At 42.9% G+C, this 18477-nt stretch overlaps 1 protein-coding gene across 1 annotated transcript in view; it reads right to left on the reverse strand.

Moving 5' to 3' along the window:
• The window catches only part of armh3 (armadillo like helical domain containing 3), a 154416-nt gene that overhangs the window by 27400 nt on the left and 108539 nt on the right, over positions 1-18477 (reverse strand). The window contains exon 24 of the mRNA XM_072557221.1: positions 8832-8910. Within this exon, the coding sequence (XP_072413322.1) occupies positions 8832-8910 (79 nt within the window). The remainder of the gene's footprint in view (positions 1-8831; positions 8911-18477) is intronic.

Consider the following 18477-nt stretch of genomic DNA (forward strand, 5'->3'; position numbering starts at 1 on the left):
GACAACATCATAGTGCAAATACCTATGAGCTTCAGCTGCTTCAACAATGATCTCCATCTGTCATGAAGTCTTTCAATGAACTCCTTGAGTAGTTTTAAGGTGAGGTGGATAGCCTCTTGTTAAGCAAAGGGATCAAAGATTTTAGTGGGAAGGTGGGAATGGGGATTTAAGAATATAATCAAGATCTTGCCGAATGGCAGAGCAGGACTGAGGGGCTGTGTGGTGATACCTGTTCCTAGATCACATGTTATTACCCATCCCTAATTGCCAAGAGGGTAGTTAAGAGGCAACTGCACTGCTATGGGTGTGGAGTCACATGTAGACCCAGGTAAAGAAACAGATTTCCTTTACTAAAGGACATTAATGTGTACATGGTTGCTAACAGACCAGCTTTTTATTCCAGATCTTCTACTGATTTCAAATTTCACTATATGCCATGGGGATTTCAAACCCATGTCCCCAGAACAATAACATGGGGGTCTGGATTACCAGTCAAGTGACATTACTACTACTAACTGCAGCAAGTCAGAAGACTGACAAAGTTTGCCAGCAAAATGGATGAACACAATACCTTTCCAAACTAAACATGTTTTCATGATTTAAGACCTGCAGTTAGAAATTATAATTGATCTATTAAAAAATGAAGACATTTACAGAAATGAATGTACAATCTGAGTAGGCTTGAAACGAGTGAATTAAAACTGTTCTTAATGATATGTGGGAGCATTAATACCATCTCAGGCAGTCTTTACTGACTCCTGCAGAATCCAGCAGATTTATCACTCCCTAAGCACAAGGATAATTTCAGACTTTGCTTCTAACACATTAATTATGACAGTTTAGCATGAGGTGTGAGAGATTCATCACAGTTTTTACAATATTCATGCATAGTCCTGGCCTTAAAAGGAAGTAAAGATAGATTTCAGAACCAGTTTTAAAGGCATCATCTCAATGGATGAATTTCATCTTTAAGTTATCAAAATTTAACTTGGTTTTCTTTAAAGAAGTGGTCCAATCGGGGAAATTAATGCCAATCTAACTTTTAATTAATTTCTTTCTTCTTCTATCACAATGTTGTATCTTCCCCATTCCCTCAGTGTTACCTCTGGTGCTTGTTCTTTGGCCCCTCCTTTTTCTGATCTACATTCTGCCCTTTGGCGATATCATTTGAATACTGCCTCTCTACACTTCTCTACCATTTGCTTTGTTTATTTCTTCATTTGTGGGATGTAGGCATCACTGACTGGGCAGTATTTATTACCCATTCCTAATTCCCCTGGAACTGAGTGGCTTGCTAGGCTATTGTTGTGGGTCTCATGTCACACATAAGCTAGCAAGTATAGCAGATGTCCTTCCCTAAAAGGACATTAAAGGATCACTTACTTGTCTGACATCCATACTGCTGTGACCAAAATCCACTGTCTACACATTGGGAAAATTTGAAGCCATTGTCTTTTAGCCCTGCCACAAACTTGGTTTGGCATCAGACTTCATCCCACTCCATGAGGCTGAAAAGACCGTTTGCAATGCTGATGCAAGATTTGACTCTGGTACAAAATTCTGTGATATATTCAGTTATCAACAAGACTGCTTATTTCCATATCCATAACATCATCCAAGGCTGCCTCACCTCAGCTCAGCTCATTTGCTTCTGAAATCTTTCCCTCTGCTTTCTACCTCTACACTCTACTATTCAAATACACTTTGGACCGGCCTCCATCATCGTACCCTCCTTGAACTTGATGTCAGCTAAAACTCTGCTTTTGTTCACCCATCACCATGCAGTTAAATAACTTCTCAGTTTTTCATTCATGCTCCCGCTTTCAAATCTGTCCATGGTGCCATCAGTCCCCATCTCTGTGATCTCCTCCATTCCTGGAACACAACAAGCTATCGATAAACACCACACACTGGTCTCAAGTCTCAACAACTTTAACCACTCCATTATTGGTGGCCACACCATTCTTTATATGCTTCTTGAAATCTACCTCTTCAATCAATCTTTTGGTTATCTACTCTAATATCACCTTATATGGCATGTGTAAGTTTTTTTTTTAGTAATGTTGCCAAGTATCACCAGGGATTTTGCTATGGTCAAGGTGTTAAGTGATGCAAGCTGTTGTTAGTGACCCTTCTAGCTGAAGATACTTCCAGGGTCAGCCACTGATGTGCTGCAGTGCAGGAGGAAGCCAGTTGGTCAATGATGGACACGCATTGGCTCTCCAAATAAGCAGTTCGTTCCTCTGCTTTCTCCCATAACCTTTGCATTTTTCTTTTTCAGATAACAAGCTTATTCACTTTTGACTGTTGTGGTATATTGCAGTCTCTCTAGTTTGCTCTGCCATTCAGCAAAATTGTGGTTCAACTCCCCACACATATGGTTTGAAAATCTATTTCAGTCATGGTTACACTAAACTCATTCCAATGCCCTGGATATGTGTAATAGTTCATCTGGACACCTGCTCGTCTCACGTTTGCTTCTTTTATCAATGACCTTAAATTCTCTGTCCCCTGGGTAACAACCCTACACCACCGGAAACAGTTTAGAATGTCAGGTAGATAAGCACAAGGGTAAAAGAATAGTTGCAGGAAGGAACCTCAGGGTCCAGCTGCTTTAAGCAAAGCACAGGTTGAATCAGGCTAATAACCTAATACAGCAGCTCATTTCGATTACAGACTGTGAGAATTGATGGAGAGAAGACAGTAGATCTATGGTCAATGTGTAGCTAAACTGAACCTACTCTCCTTGCTGACCTCTTCAATCTATCAGCTGCTTCTTGCTTAAATTTGCAATCTGGTGGTTTAGAATGGTAAAGGTGTACAAAGCAGAAACAAACCCTTTGACCAGGATGCAGTCACTGCTCCTTTGAATCTTCCTGTCAGATGGTAACTGTGCCTCAGTGAGTTATAGAATCATACAGCACAGAAGAGACCTTGCAGCCCATTGACTCAACCACACGGCTAATCTTATAAATTTACTCACTTATGCCTTTGTCTCTGTTTCAGAGGTTGGTGGTTTCAAATCTACTCCAGAGACTTGAACCCATAATTGATTCTTGCACTGCAGTGTATTACTGAGGGGTGCTGCACTTTCAGTGGTCTGCCTTTCAGATGATACAGTGTTTACCCTGCAAATTATTTCACAGCTAGGATTCCACAAAAAGAGCAAGGGCGTTTTCCTGGATCAGTGTCCTGGACAATTATTATCTCTTATCCAACTACAAAATGGATCAACTGGTCATTGCTGGTTTTGGAAGCTTGCTGGGTCCAGATTGATTGCTTGATTATCATGTTAAAGGAATGATCACATTTCAAGAGCATTTTATTAGCTGTGAAGCACTTGGAAATATACCTGAGGTCATGCAAAGTTCTATAGAAATACAATATTTACTCCTTTGGTCTTCTAGCTCCCTGCATTTGAATCACAATCCGTCACACCATCTGTAACATAAACTTATTTGACCCCAGGACCTCAAACCTGTGGAATTTTTCATCTCCTGCTTTTAAAGGCTTTCAAAACCCAAATCGGGGTTCATCTTTTTCTCGTCTAAACTTTGATGCTAATCTTTGACAACAGCCCTTCACCCTGTCTTTAGCATTTCCCAATAAAACAAAATCTATTTAACCATACAAAGTAATTTTGCCCTCGTGCTGCAGTTCAGCCACTGACGCTGTTCTGTTTAACACACTGGAAGCAGGCTGATTGCTTTTGAGAGTATGATGTGGCAGTCACAGCCAAGACTTCATGGGTCAAGCCGTTGCTGGAGAGAGCTGTTTCCATGGCTACGTGGTCTTAGACTTAAAGCGGTTTTAAAGTAAAGCACAAGTGATAAAATCGATGACACAGCCACTTGTCTACACACACAACACCCTTAATGCTAGAATCTCTAGCAGTGGTACAATGTGGGCCAAAACAGTGAACACAAAGCACTTCAAAAATAGATCAGAAGACACATAAAAGCAGTTAGGGAGAATCAGAACAATACACTATATGCAGATCCCTTTCTTCAGTACTGATCTCACAAAACTGCTTCGAATCATTAAAAGAGTTGATAGGGCTGATAGGCAGAATCTATTTGCTTAATCAGAACAATGAGAAATAATCTTCAAATTAAACAGTCACTCCAATATTGATGAAAACAAGACATATTTGTAAAGCTTTTCAGCCTATGCTTCCTACTCTTAAAATTAGAACTACGTTGTTGTGAGTTGAGGTCTGGAAACACCTCTTCACACAGAGGGTAGTGGAAATCTGGAATCTCTTACTCCCCAGACACCTTTGAGGGGAAGTTCAACTGAAATTATTAGATTTTTGTGGTTTTACTTCTTTCTGGGCATTATTCCTTTTTGATTAAAGTCTGCAAAGTCATGAATAGTTGGACAGAGTAGATAGGGTGAACCTGTTTCTACTTGTAAAAGAAACAAGAATGAGGGGGATTGATTTAAACTGATGTGCAAATGATACAAGGTGATATAACAAAAAGGACTGTTAAGGTATAGAATATATTGCCTGGAACTGTAGAGGAGGCAGATTCAGTTGAGGCATTCAAGAGGGCATTGAGTGGTTTCTGGATATAATGTGCAGGGATAGAAGGTAAAATCAATAGATTTGCACTAGATAATAGTGGGCGGCACGGTGGCACAGTGGCACAGTGGTTAGCACTGCTGCCTCACAGCGCCAGAGACCCGGGTTCAATTCCCGCCTCAGGCGACTGACTGTGTGGAGTTTGCACGTTCTCCCCGTGTCTGCGTGGGTTTCCTCCGGGTGCTCCGGTTTCCTCCCACAGTCCAAAGATGTGCAGGTCAGGTGAATTGCCCGTAGTGTTAGGTAAGGGGTAGATGTAGATGTAGATGTAGATGTAGGGGTATGGGTGGGTTACGCTTCGGCGGGGCGGTGTGGACTTGTTGGGCCGAAGGGCCTGTTTCCACACTGTAAGTAATCTAATCTATAATAAAGCCAGTGCAGATACAAGGGCCAAATGTTCACCATCATAATTCTGTGATTATTAATGGATGATGGAACTAAGGAGGTTGGATGGAGATTAGACTCAGATCAGCCACGATCAGTGGTGGAACAGGATCACAAATGATCAAGCGAATTGTTCTGTTACTATCTTCCATCCCGACACTTCTCTCTTGAGTTCTCACACTGGATCAGTAAGGTCATTGACTATTGAGAGCACTGGACAGAGTGATCTAAGTAACATTGGGTAGTTTCCCTTGCAGTGAAATATCAGGGATGTTTGAGACAATGAATGATTTATTTACAGAGGTGGAATTTTATTTCTTTTCAAAATGAGTTAAGTATAATTCTATCCAGTTGTTTTTTTTTCTCTCTTGCTTTTTTTAATTCCTTTAAAGCGCTGGTGCTTCCTTAGCGCAAGTGGTTGCCATGACGTTTGTCTGTTGCTAGACACTGTGGGTATGATAATGCTGTAAGCACATTAATGGCCAACAAGTATCGAGGCAGCTTTCTTTTATTTACTATACATTCCAACATACAATTCCACCTGATGAATAAGATGACCAGAGTCTTTGGATGCCAAAGTGCACCTTAAGCTTATACTCAACATCCAAGTCAACTCCTCATTCTTCCAATGCTAAATGCATGTTTAGGGCTATAGGTGGTATAAATGTACACAAATGGGGAAATATGTTGTCTACAACAGCAGATCAGAGGAATCCTGCAGCAAAAAAACTCACCTCCTGACCCTCAAAGCATGTTGAGATACAAGCCAGGACTGTGATGGAATACTCCCCACTTTCTTGATGAATGCAGCTCCAACAACATTCAAGGAGTTTGACACCGTCCAGAATAAAGCAGCCTACTTGATTGGCACCTCATCCAAAAACATTCACTCATTCCTGCACTGTATATCATCATACATTGCAAAAATCCTCCAAGGCTCCTTAGACAGCACCTCCCAAACTCAACAATTACTATTAAGGACAAGGGTAGCAGATACATGGCAACATGCCACCTGTAAGTCCCTCTCCAAGCCACTCACCATCCTGACCTGGAAGTATATTACTGTCCCTTCAATGTCGCTGGGTCAAGATCCTGGAATACTTTCCACAACAGCACTGTGTGTTCACTTGAAGCAAAATAGACTGCAGCAGTTCAAGAAAGCAGCTTCTCAAGGACAACTGGGGATGGGCATTATGTGCTAGCTCAGCCAGTGAATGAATACAAATTATCATATGTTTGAGGCTTGAAGGTTTGGGTAGCTTAAATTAATGACCCGTCTCAGGATTATTAAGCAAAACCTGTGCTTAGTGGCATGCTGCCACTGGGGGAGATTCACGTTCCAGAATCAAATCCACTTCCTGATTCATGTCTCCAATGAAATAATTCACACCATGATATCAGCCAAGAATCAGTGCAACGTACATATTGCCTCCATGCCAGAAGGTTATGGATTCAAGTCATGGTTTCCTCCCACAATCCAAAGATGTGCAGATTAGGTGAATTGGCCCTGCTAAATTGCCGAGTGTTCAGGGATTTGTAGGTTAGGGCTAAATGTAGAAGAGTAGGGTAAGGGTGGATTACTCTTTGGAAGGTCGGTCTGGACTTGTTAGGTCAAATGGGCTGTTTCCACACTGTTAGGCTTCTTAGGCTGACACCTCCACATAGTGCTGATAGATGATGCATTGTCAGGGGTGTCGTTGTCCAGGTGAGACTTTGCACCGGTCCATTCAGGTGGAGAATAAGAGAGCCTGCAACCAACAAATGGTTAATATCCCTCTCTTAACGATCATCTCTAAAACTGACTGCCTCTTCACTACTGTTGTAAGAGCCTGGTGTGCTCAAGCTTACTTGGTGTTTCTTTTATCACATCAGTGACTACATTTGAAGAAGTATTTTGTTGTAAAGCCCTTGCTTTATACAAGATCAAGCTCAGCTGTGACTCCACTCCCACTAGAGTTCATTAAATTTTCCAACACTACAGAATTCACTTAGGCTCATTCTAAAGCCACAACATCTATAGCCTAGAAGGACAAAGGCAACAGATGCACAGGGATACCACCACTTGCAAGTTCTCCTCTAAACCAGACAACATTCTGCCTTGGAAATATAACATTGTTCCTTCAGTGTGACCAGGTTAGCCCTATTTCTCAAGGGCCATTTGGGATGAGCAATGACAATGTTCACATCCAAAGAAGGGTTAAACATTTGAACATGGCCAGTTGGCCGTCGGTCTGAAGGGAGGCTATAGACTGTGGTAACATACCACAGGAAAAATCACGGTCAGCAGAGCAGGAGACAGAATATTTGGGAAAGATATTTCACTAAAAATAAAAGTGCTAAGAAATTAGAAATATAGAATATTCAACAAAGACCACAAAAGAATCTCAAATGCTAAAAAGTGGACACATTTTATGACAAAGTGCGACTTCTCACAAATTTCTTCATTTATATAGCACCGTTCACCACAAGATGTCCCAAAGAACTTTACAACTAATGAAGGACTTTTGAAATACAGTCACTGCAGTTTGCTGCTGGACTTGAAATGTCCCAGGGGCGATCAACACTGCCAATCCGAGCAAGAGCAAACCACTTGCCCTGATTTAACCTTTGCACAGTTAGTAGCTGAAACAAGATAAAAATGGAAAAGGTTTACATGTTCACCGACAAAGGCCAGAACTGAAGCTTGCAATAAAACTCCAACTGTGACTTTTAAAGGATGTCCTTTTAAACCTTCCTGTCTGAAACACTGAATGCCTATTTACTCAGAGATGAAATGGAAGCAGCTTTTATAGAGTCAGAGTCATATGGCATGGAAATTCTTTGAAGCGAAAGGATTGCTCTGTCTATTTCAGTCACGAGGAAAAACAAATGATATGAACATCAAGAGGCAGCTAGCATTTCAATCCATGCTGTTCCCTTTAAACTTTTAAAAAACTGCAAATGGTAATAAGATTTGAAATGGATAGAAAACAGCATTTGATGCATTACCCATTGAAGCTTTTTGGCTCTTGCAGCTGTCCTTGCCACATCTGTGTTGCTGGGAGGAGGGAAAGGAAGTTGGAGGGATGGATAAGGGATACAGAGGAGAAAGGAGAGGGAGGAATGGCAGAGGACAGGGATGGTCGTTTTTCATTTGCTATTAACGTAGAACATAGAACATAGAACAATACAGCACAGAACAGGCCCTTCGGCCCACGATGTTGTGCTGAACTTCTAACCTAGATTAAGCTCCCATCCATGTACCTATCCAAATGCCGCTTAAAGGTCGCCAATGATTCTGACTCTACCACTCCCACGGGCAGCGCATTCCATGCCCCCACCACTCTCTGGTTAAAGAACCCACCCCTGACATCTCCCCTATACCTTCCACCCTTCACCTTAAATTTATGTCCCCTTGTAACACTCTGTTGTACCCGGGGAAAACAATTCCTTAAGGTGTGTGCACGTGGATTTTGGGTGAGGATAACATTCGTGATTCCTCAGACACTGAATAAATAATAAAGAAAAGTTACTGTATTTTCAGTGTTGCTTTGCTCAGTTGGCTGGATTGCTGATTTGTGATGCAGATTGATGCCAAGAATGTGGGGTCAATTCCTGCACCAGCTGAGGTCACCATGAAGGTCCCTGTACATTGCCTGAGGTGGGTGACGCTCAAGTTAAACCACCACCAGTCATCTCTCTCTAACGAGAGAGCAAGCTCTATGGTCTGCTGGGACTGTGGCGATTCTAATTTTACCTTGGCTGAAGAGTTGTTTGGCTCAGAAACTGGTGAATTGTGGACTGATGAAACCAAACTGCCGCAAACGTCAAAGCATGAATACAAACTGAGTCAAAAGTATATAAAAATGCCAGCAATACTTACCTGATCTTCTGAGAGTTGAGAGATATGATTAACTGCTGCATATGATTCTATTTTAGGGTTAAAATGGTTGATAATCGCTCTGAAACAGAAAATGCCAAAGTTTTCAATTGTATAAACACTGCAATAAATATTCATAAATATAAAATAGTTCTGTGGTGGTATTTAAAAAATAAATTCTCAAATGGGATTATTTTTGCTTTTAGATTATGAAGTCGTACACTGTATAATCTTCTATGCTATTCTGGTGACAGGCTCATGAAAAGACTCCAGTGATTCTTGGCATTATAATTAAAAGAAACAGGAAAATAATATTTACAGCATACATACAAGATTCCTCATTGAGCAATGCAAGATCACTTCTGCATTACAACAACAACCATATTTTTAGAGTACTTCATTAAGTCCAAGGGGTTTTGGACAGTGGACAGGAGAAAATGAGAGAAAAGGTGGCGAGGAGTAAAGGGAAACAGAACAATACTGGGTATAGTGAAAAACATAACAGGGAACTCAAAATCAGCAAAGGCCAGAGTTGCATTTATATAGCACCGTTCACCACAAGATGTCCCAAAGAACTTTACAACTAATGAAGGACTTTTGAAATACAGTCACTGCTGTCATACAGGAAAATGTAGCAGTCAGTTTGAATGTAGCGAGCTCCCATAAACAGGAATCCAGTAACAGCTCAATAATCCAGTTCTGTGATGTTAGTCAAGGGATAAATATTGGCTGGGCCACAAGGGAAATCAAAATAGTGCTATTGGATCATTTATATCCATCTGAGAGGTCAGATTGAATTGCACTGTAACATCTCATCTGAAAATAGTACCTCTAACAATGCAGCATTTCCTCTGTACTGAACTAGGAGTTTAAGTTTGGATTTCCTTTTAAAACATGGAGTGGGAAATAAAGCCACAATCTTCTAACTAGGGGCAAGATAGTGCTACTCACTGAGTTACAGCTGACAAGTTGATGGGATCAAGAACAAAAGAGGGAAGTGTGCAATCTTTAAGAATTAACCACAGATACATGTACTAAGCTTTCTGTTCCATACTTATAAATATGTCTTGAACATCAAAATTCAGCACTATTTCACCATTGGTTTTCAACCTCATTTACTAAAACTATCTGCTTTGACCAGCAAAGGTACAATCATCAATAGTGTCCTGCACACTCCTACACACAGCACTCCACTACTAGTAGAAATCTTCCACAGCTACACCGCCACCATGCCCCACCTTTTCCCCCAATACATCGATGACTGTATCGGCACTACCTCGTGCTCCCACAAAGAGGTTGAACAGTTCATCAACTTCACTAATATCTTTCACCCAGACCTCAAATTCACCTGGACTATCTCTGACACCTCCCTCCCCTTCCTGTACCTCTCCATTGCCATCTCCGGCGACCGACTAAGCACGGGCATCGACTACAAACCCACGGACTTCCACAGCTACCTCAACTACACTTCCTCCCATCCTGCCTCCTGTAAAAATGCAATTCCTGACTCCCAACTCCTCTGCCTCTGCCGTATCTATTCCCAAGATGACCAATTCCACCACAGAAAATCCCAGACGGCCTCATTCTTCAAAGACTGCGATTTCCCCTCCCACGTGGTCGACAATACCCTCCATTTCCCGCTCTTCCACCCTTGAAATCCACCCCTCCCAATGCAACAAGGACAGAATCCCGCCCCCTCCTCCAGTCCTCACCTTCCACCCCACCAACCTCCGTGTACATCGCATCATCCTCCGCCACTTCCATCATGTACGAACAGAGATATGTTTCCCTCCCCACCCCTATCAGCATTTCGGAGAGCCCATTCCCTCCGCGACTCCCTTGTCAGATCCATGCCCCTACCAGCTCACACCCCATTCCCGGCACCTTCCACTGCCACTGCAAGAAGTAAAAAATCTGTGACTACACCTCCCCCCTCACCTCGGTCCAAGGCCCCAAAAGGATCCTTCCACATCCGACAGAAATTTACCTGCACCTCCACACACGTCATCTACTGTATCCATTGCACCTGATATGGTCTCCTTTACATCAGGGAGACAGTACGCCAACTTGCGGATCGTTTCAGAAAATATCTTTGGGACACATGCACCAACCAACTGCACTGGCCCGTGGCTGAACACTTTAACTCTCCCTCTCACTTCCCCCAACAAGGACATGCAGGTCCTAGACCTCCTCCAGTGTCAAACCCTTACCACCCAACGCTTGGAGGAAGAACCAATTCCAATATCGAACAACCCAGATGGCCTCCTTCTTCAAAGTCGGTAATTTCCACTCAGACATGGTTGACGATGCTCTCCACCGCATCTCCTCCACTTCCCGCTCCTCCGCCCTTGAACCCCGCCCCTCCAATCGCCACCAGGACAGAACCCCACTGGTCCTCACTTACCACTCCACCAACCTCCAGCTACATCGTATCATCATTCGTCATTTCCGCCACCTCCAGACAGACCCCAGCACCAAGGATATGTTTCCCTCCCCTCCTCTATCACCGTTCCGGAAAGACCACTCCCTCCGTGACTCCCTCGTCAGGTCCACACCCCCCACAAACCCAACCTCCACTCCCGGCACCTTCCCCTGCAACCGCAAGAAATGCAAAACTTGCGCTCACACCTCCCCCCTCACTTCCCTCCAAGGCCCCAAGGGATCCTTCCATATCTGTCACAAATTCACCTGCACCTCTACACACATCATTTAATGCATCCGCTGCACCCGATGTGGTCTCCTCTACATTGGGGAGACAGGCCGCCTACTTGCGGAACATTTCAGAGAACACCTCTGGGACACCCGCACCAACCAACCCAACCGCCACGTGGCGGAACGCTTTAACTGCCCCTCCCACTCCACCAAGGACATGCAGGTCCTTGGCCTCCTCAATCGCCAGACCATGGCAACACGACGCCTGGAGGAAGCGTGCCTCATCTTCCGCCTAGGAACCCTCTAACCACAAGGGATGAATGCAGATTTCTCCAGCTTCCTCATTTCCCCTCCCCCCACCTTAACTCAGTCCCAACCCTCGGACTCAGCACAACCTTCTTGACCTGCAATCTTCTTCCCGACCTCTCCGCCCCCACCCCCTCTCCGGCCTATTGCCCTCACCTTAACCTCCTTCCACCTATCGCATTCCCAACGCCCCTCCCCCAAGTCCCTCCTCCCTACCTTTTATCTTAGCCTACTTGGCACACCCTCCTCATTCCTGAAGAAGGGCTTATGCCCGAAACGTCGATTCTCCTGCTCCTTTGATGCTGCCTGACCTGCTGCACTTTTCCAGCAACACATTTTTCAGCTCTGATCTCCAGTATCTGCAGTCCTCATTTTCTCATAATTTCACCACCATCCGTCGAGTGCACTGCAAAGTTGTCGTGCTAACCTCTGTGCCTTCTATGCCAAATGCACAGAAACACAAACTCACGACACGGTGACACAGTGGTTAGCACTGCTGCCTCACAGTGCCAGAGACCCGGGTTCAATTCCCACCTCAGGCGACTGACTGTGTGGAGTTTGCACATTCTCCCCGTGTCTGCGTGGGTTTCCTCCGGGTGCTCCGGTTTCCTCCCACAGTCCAAAGATGTGCAGGTTAGGTGAATTGGCCATGCTAAATTGCCCGTAGTTAGGGCGGCACGGTGGCACAGTGGTTAGCACTGCTGCCTCACAGCGCCAGAGACCTGGGTTCAATTCCTGCCTCAGGCAACTGACTGTGTGGAGTTTGCACATTCTCCCCGTGTCTGCGTGGGTTTCCTCCGGGTGCTCCGGTTTCCTCCCACAGTCCAAAGATGTGCAGGTCAGGTGAATTGGCCATGCTAAATTGCCCGTAGTGTTAGGTTAGGGGTATGGGTGGGTTGCGCTTCGGCGGGGCGGTGTGGACTTGTTGGGCCGAAGGGCCTGTTTCCACACTGTAAGTAATCTAATCTAATCTAATCTAAATTACCCGTAGTGTTAGGTAAGGGGTAGATGTAGGGGTATGGGTGGGTTGCGTTTCGGCGGGGCGGTGTGGACTTGTTGGGCCGAAGGGCCTGTTTCCACACTGTAAGTAATCTAATCTAATATAAAAGAACCTATCCCAGAACACGCATGCCCACTTGTGAACTACACTGCCTGCTGTCTAAGTCTTCATAGTTAAAAGGAGTCAGAGCCAGATGGGTGCATTAAAACCAGACCAATTTCTGAAGAAAAGCTGAATTTGTCACAAGAGACAGCAGGTCACAAGGCTGGTAACTCGCTGAGCAGATAAAACTGCAGGATTCAGCCACAAAGTCATGATTCAAAGACAAAACAAATGGGGCCCAGATAATTACAGGATGTTGTGCAAGATGGTTTACATCGTGTGGTCTATTGTTTACAAAGGATTGTTTTGTAGGGTAAACTTTCACTGTGCAGCAGTTGGACACAGAGACCCAACCTTATTCATTTATTTATTCATTCATTCACAAGTTGTAAGTGTAATTGGCAAGGACAGCATTTATTGTCCGTCCCCAGTTGTTCTTGAGAAGGTGATGGCGAGCCATCTCCTAGAACTGCTATAGTCTATGTAATATATTTACATGCACAGTGCTAGGAGGGAAACAGCTAGTCAATGACAACATAATTCCAAGTCAGGATGCTGGAGGGTAGCTTGCAAATGGCAAACCATTTGAACTGTCAGATCTTATGTATGAACAAAAAAGGAATTTGCATTTAGATTTAAAGATTTCACTATCAGATGTTCTAGAGCAAACAGTGAATTTTTATTCTACAAAGTTAATGTTTCAAGCCTGTTAAACAGTCATTATTTTGAAACTTTCACAGTTTCTCTCTTCACAGAAGCTGTCTGATCTGTTGAGTATTTATGACATTTTCTGTTTCTCTGACCACAGAAGTTGTGTCACCTGGCTATTCATCTGCTATTTGGGGAGTTTGTTGAGAACAATTGGCTGTTATGGCTCCCTACATGAAAACAGCATCTTTAAAAGTAGTTCACCACACTGACTGACATACTTTGCTTTTCAATGTCAGATTTCTAGCATCCAATTTCTTTCATTCTTGTGTTGCAATTTTGGTAATATTGATTTGGAGCATCATGCTGGTCAGGACACTGGAGAGAACACTCTTCCTTTACGTCTAGCAGATTCTCACTGTCAGTCAGACAAGATGTGGACCTGAATCTGAAGTTCTGTCTGAGAATCACGTTTCCAACATTGCAACTCCCACTGAAGTGTCATCCCAGGATTGGGGACTGAACCAATGATCTTTCTCTCTCAGAAGAGAGAGAACTTCAAGCTAACCATAACTGGTGCTTAAGGCATTTATTGCTTTGCAGAATTAAGACTTATTTGGTTTCCAAACCACTCCAATTTCCTCCTTTCCAGCCTTAAACATACTGATCTAGCAGAGTAACAATTCCAATCAGCAAAAGGTTACAAGCACTTTGAATGCTCGTCATCCATGCATCCAGTGGAAGGTATAATAAGAATTTCCACATCCTGTATGACCTTGTATGAATAGGTGAGATCTAGATAACATTCTATTTTCAGAGATCTCATTCAGGCCCCTCTCCTATTTGCACAAAACATCCTTCAAGCCTATCTTTCTCCAAAAATACATCTACATTGCACTTTCAGCCTATTTAGATTGTCTGTTCCAGTGCATTCACTGGAAATTTACCACAAAACAAAACCTATTCCTCAACTCTTACTCTTAACTTAATATTTTAGCTAAGAAACAAAAGGTGACCATTTAGCTCCTTGAAAGCCAAAGGATCAGGCAGAGGATGTTCAACCCTTTGAGAAACACGGGAAAGGGAGAAGATAATTCATCCTGAGCATGGGCACCACAACAACAGCATGAACACTGCGACAGCAACAATCTAATCTGGTATGCATTGGTAGTATGCCCTTTATCATAAGTCTCCTCACTGAAGATAGAGCAAGCCAGTGCGTTTAAGGAATTCAAGGAGATTAATCAAAGTCTTGGCAGTTTAACTAATCTATCTCAGTTATTGACAAACTGTCAGGATCCTTAAGTGAAATGTATGCTTTCGTTTTTCCCCAAAAGATTTAATGAAGTAACGAGCATTTTTTTGGTAAATTTTGTACTAATTCAGGAGAAATAATTTCTCATTCAGGGCATCCAACTTCAGCTCCCAGGACAACTACAACATATGTTAGATACAGAGTAAAGCTTCCTCTACACTGTCCTCATCAAACATTCCCGGGACATGTATAGCATAGGGATATTAATACAGTGAAGCTTCTTCTACTCTGTACCCATTAAACACACATCTGTCCACATTCCATAAATTTTCAAACATTAGTAAATCCTGACAGTACAGCAAGGTAAGCATGGTCTAGAGAGGGCCAGATGCATATCGTGCTGATTGGGCAGAAGGCACACAGCCATAGTGATGGAATTAAAATGGACTTTATGACACTTGTCTGGCCAACAGCCAGCGGAACTAGAAGAAAAAACTGGGAACAGCCCTGAACAAAACATTCTGCCATCTCGCACCAAATACTCAACTCATTTAAGGTGTTGCTGCACGTACTGCAGTTTGACAGACACATCAGTAATTCTTCAGCCCACAGAGTGGGAATGAGGATTGATAACAGGGGAAACTGTGAAACAAATTCTATGATAACATCTAGGCAGGTGTGCAGAATAGTATAGAGTTCAGACAAGTCACTGATCAAATAAAGGTAGACAAAACAAAGATTAATAGCAGGCAATGGTAAAGATATGAAATCAAATGGAACTACATTAACACTATAAACAATCCATTTACTCTGGTTGGTAACACCACACAGGCTTTTCAGCAGAGAGGCATCCATATCAGATCTATTTGTGAATTATTCCAATTCTGTTCTGTAGTCAATGGCGCTACGACTGCCTCATTTATTATCTCAATACAGAACAACTAATGAGGGTGAACCTGCAACAGCTATAAATAGCATCTCCAAGTGAGCATCACTTTTTATAAGACATAATTGGTCACTTTGCTTTACGTGAGTGAAATCTATAATACAGTTACACTACAGGAGCATGAAGAACAATACATAAATCATGTCAATGGAATGAAGTGCCAGAGGACAGAGATTAAAATGGATCAAACATAGATATTAATAAAAAAGCAAATGTAGATATTAAGGTGCATGGAACATGGTTTGCAAGAGTTTTGAAGCTTCTGGGTGTGGGAATATGCAGCTTTGCAATGTGAACAATGGAGGTTGCCATATACACTTTAACAGCTTGGACTGTAAATCGCAAATCACATTCGGTATATGCACAATTCCAAATAAATTTGAAAATGAAGCTAAGAATCAAATTAGTTTCAAATGAATATTGTTATGAAGTTACTAGCAACATTAAATAATTAAAAGCATTACAGACAAAATTTAATTTTATTATTGACTCAACCTAATCATTAAGTCACTGGCCGAATTTCAAGGATCCATATATTGAATTAAATTTTAGTAATTAATGAGCTGATGGCTGAACTTAAATCCTCAAATGTGTTTCTTTTTAACTTGAGTTGATGTCCTAAACAGAGAAACTGTTTTCCACACCTGCAGAGTACTATTTACTGAATAAATCATCACAGGAAACCAAGAGAATGGAACAAAAAAACTAAAACAATTCCTAGGAGGCATCACACTTGTCCTGCATCCCCCACCTCCCCCCCCTCCCCCCCCCACCCAGTTCAGTGACTATTTTTGGCCTGCAGACTGACTCAGGATCAGTGCACCTACACTCCATTCACCAGCCAAGGGATAACTCAGCCTTGTCCTACAATGCAAGGTCTGCTCAAGAATATTTAAAACATTGCCCCCAGTGGCTATGTCTCACTTGAGTGGTCCAGAGGGAAACTCCAAGTCAAACTCCCCACAAGACAAGTAGTAGTATTGAATCATAGAGATGTACAGCATGGAATAGACCCTTCAGTCCAACAAATCCACGCTGATCAGATATCTTAAATTAATCTAATCCAATTTACCAGCACTTAACCCATATACCTGTAAACCCTTCCTATTCATATCCCCATCCAAGTGCCTTTTAAATGTTGTAGTTGTACCAGCCTCCACCACTTCCTCTGGCAGCTCATTCCATACATGTACCACCCTCTGTGTGAAAAAGTTGCCCCTTAGGTCCCTTTTAAATTTTCCCCCTCTCACCCTATACTTTGCCCTCAACTTCTGGACTCCCCCATCCCAGGGAAAATATCTTGTCTATTTACTTTATTCATGCCACGCATGATTTTATAAACCTCTATAATGTCACCCCTCAACCTCTGACGCTCCAAGAAAAACAGTCCCAGCCAATGCAGCCTCTCCCTATAGCTCAAATCCTCCAACCCTGGCAACATCCTTGTAAATCCTTTCTGAACCGTTTCAAGTTTCACAACATCGTTCCAATGGGAGGCAGACCAGAATTGACCAGAAGCGCAAGAACTGCTATGATCGTGTTAAATGGCAGCACAGGTTTGATGGGCCGAATGGCTACTCCAGCTCCTATTTCCTGTTGTCCTTGTACTTGGGACATGCTGGTACAGAGTGAATTTTCAACTGAGGGATGCACAAATGAAGCAAACATAAGCTTGAATAAAAGGAACTGGCAAACAGGATTAGAAATGAGCAGCAACGGGGACTTTAAGTTGAGAGGAAGGTTAGCTAGGTAGCTTGGCCAATCTCACTGCATGAGGACCAGTTAATATTAAAATATTTTCACTGGACCTCCCTGGTAGTGTCTAATTTTAACAGACATTGAGAAACTGGAGAGTCCTATCCTGGGTTTTCTCTGGGTGCTCCGGGTTCCTCCCACAAACCCAAGGTGTGCAGGTGAGGTGAATTGGCCATGCCAAAATTGCCCATAGTATTCAGGGATGTGTGGGTTAGGTGCATTAGTTAGGAGTAAACGCAGAGTGGTAGGGAAATAGTGGGTTACTCTTTGGAGGGTCAGTGTGGACAGTAGGGCCAAATGGCCTGTTTCCACACAGTATAGCTTCTATGATTCTGTCCAGGTGGTCTAACCGCTTTCGCACATTAATTTAAACGTAATCAGGAGGTCAAAAAAACAAGGGGATTGCAAAGATTTTAACTATTCTAGCATGATACATTCTGACTGGTTTTATTGGGTCATTCACTTATTGGGATTCAGCAGCTGAAACATGGCAGAAATCTCTACCACATAGATATAGGAACACCACTACTTGCAAGTTCCCCTCCAAGACACACACCATCCTGGCTTGCAAGCATATCACCATTCCTTCACTGTTGCTGAGTCAAAATCCCACCCCAGCAGCACAATGGGTGTACCTACACTCCACTGACTGTAGCAGTTCAAGAAGGCAATTCACCATCACCTTCTCCAGGGCAATTAGAGACAAATGATAAATGCTAGATTTGTCAGTGATGCCTACATCCTATGAATGAAAGGAATAAGTAATGGGGAGCTCCAACCACATCATGAACCCCACAGGGTTAGGAAACACATTACCTGTGGGTGAGTGGCTAGTTTTCTCATCTGAGAGTCAGAAGGTCATAAGTTAAGTTTCATTTCCAAGACCTGAGTACCAATGCATCTGAAGCTTCCAGTGCCAGTGCTGAAGGGGTGCTGCAGTGTTGTAGCTGCCATCTTTTAAAGAAGAAGCTAAACTGAGGACATG

Source organism: Chiloscyllium punctatum, chromosome 38 (assembly GCF_047496795.1).
Source record: "Chiloscyllium punctatum isolate Juve2018m chromosome 38, sChiPun1.3, whole genome shotgun sequence".
Lineage (NCBI taxonomy): Eukaryota > Metazoa > Chordata > Chondrichthyes > Orectolobiformes > Hemiscylliidae > Chiloscyllium > Chiloscyllium punctatum.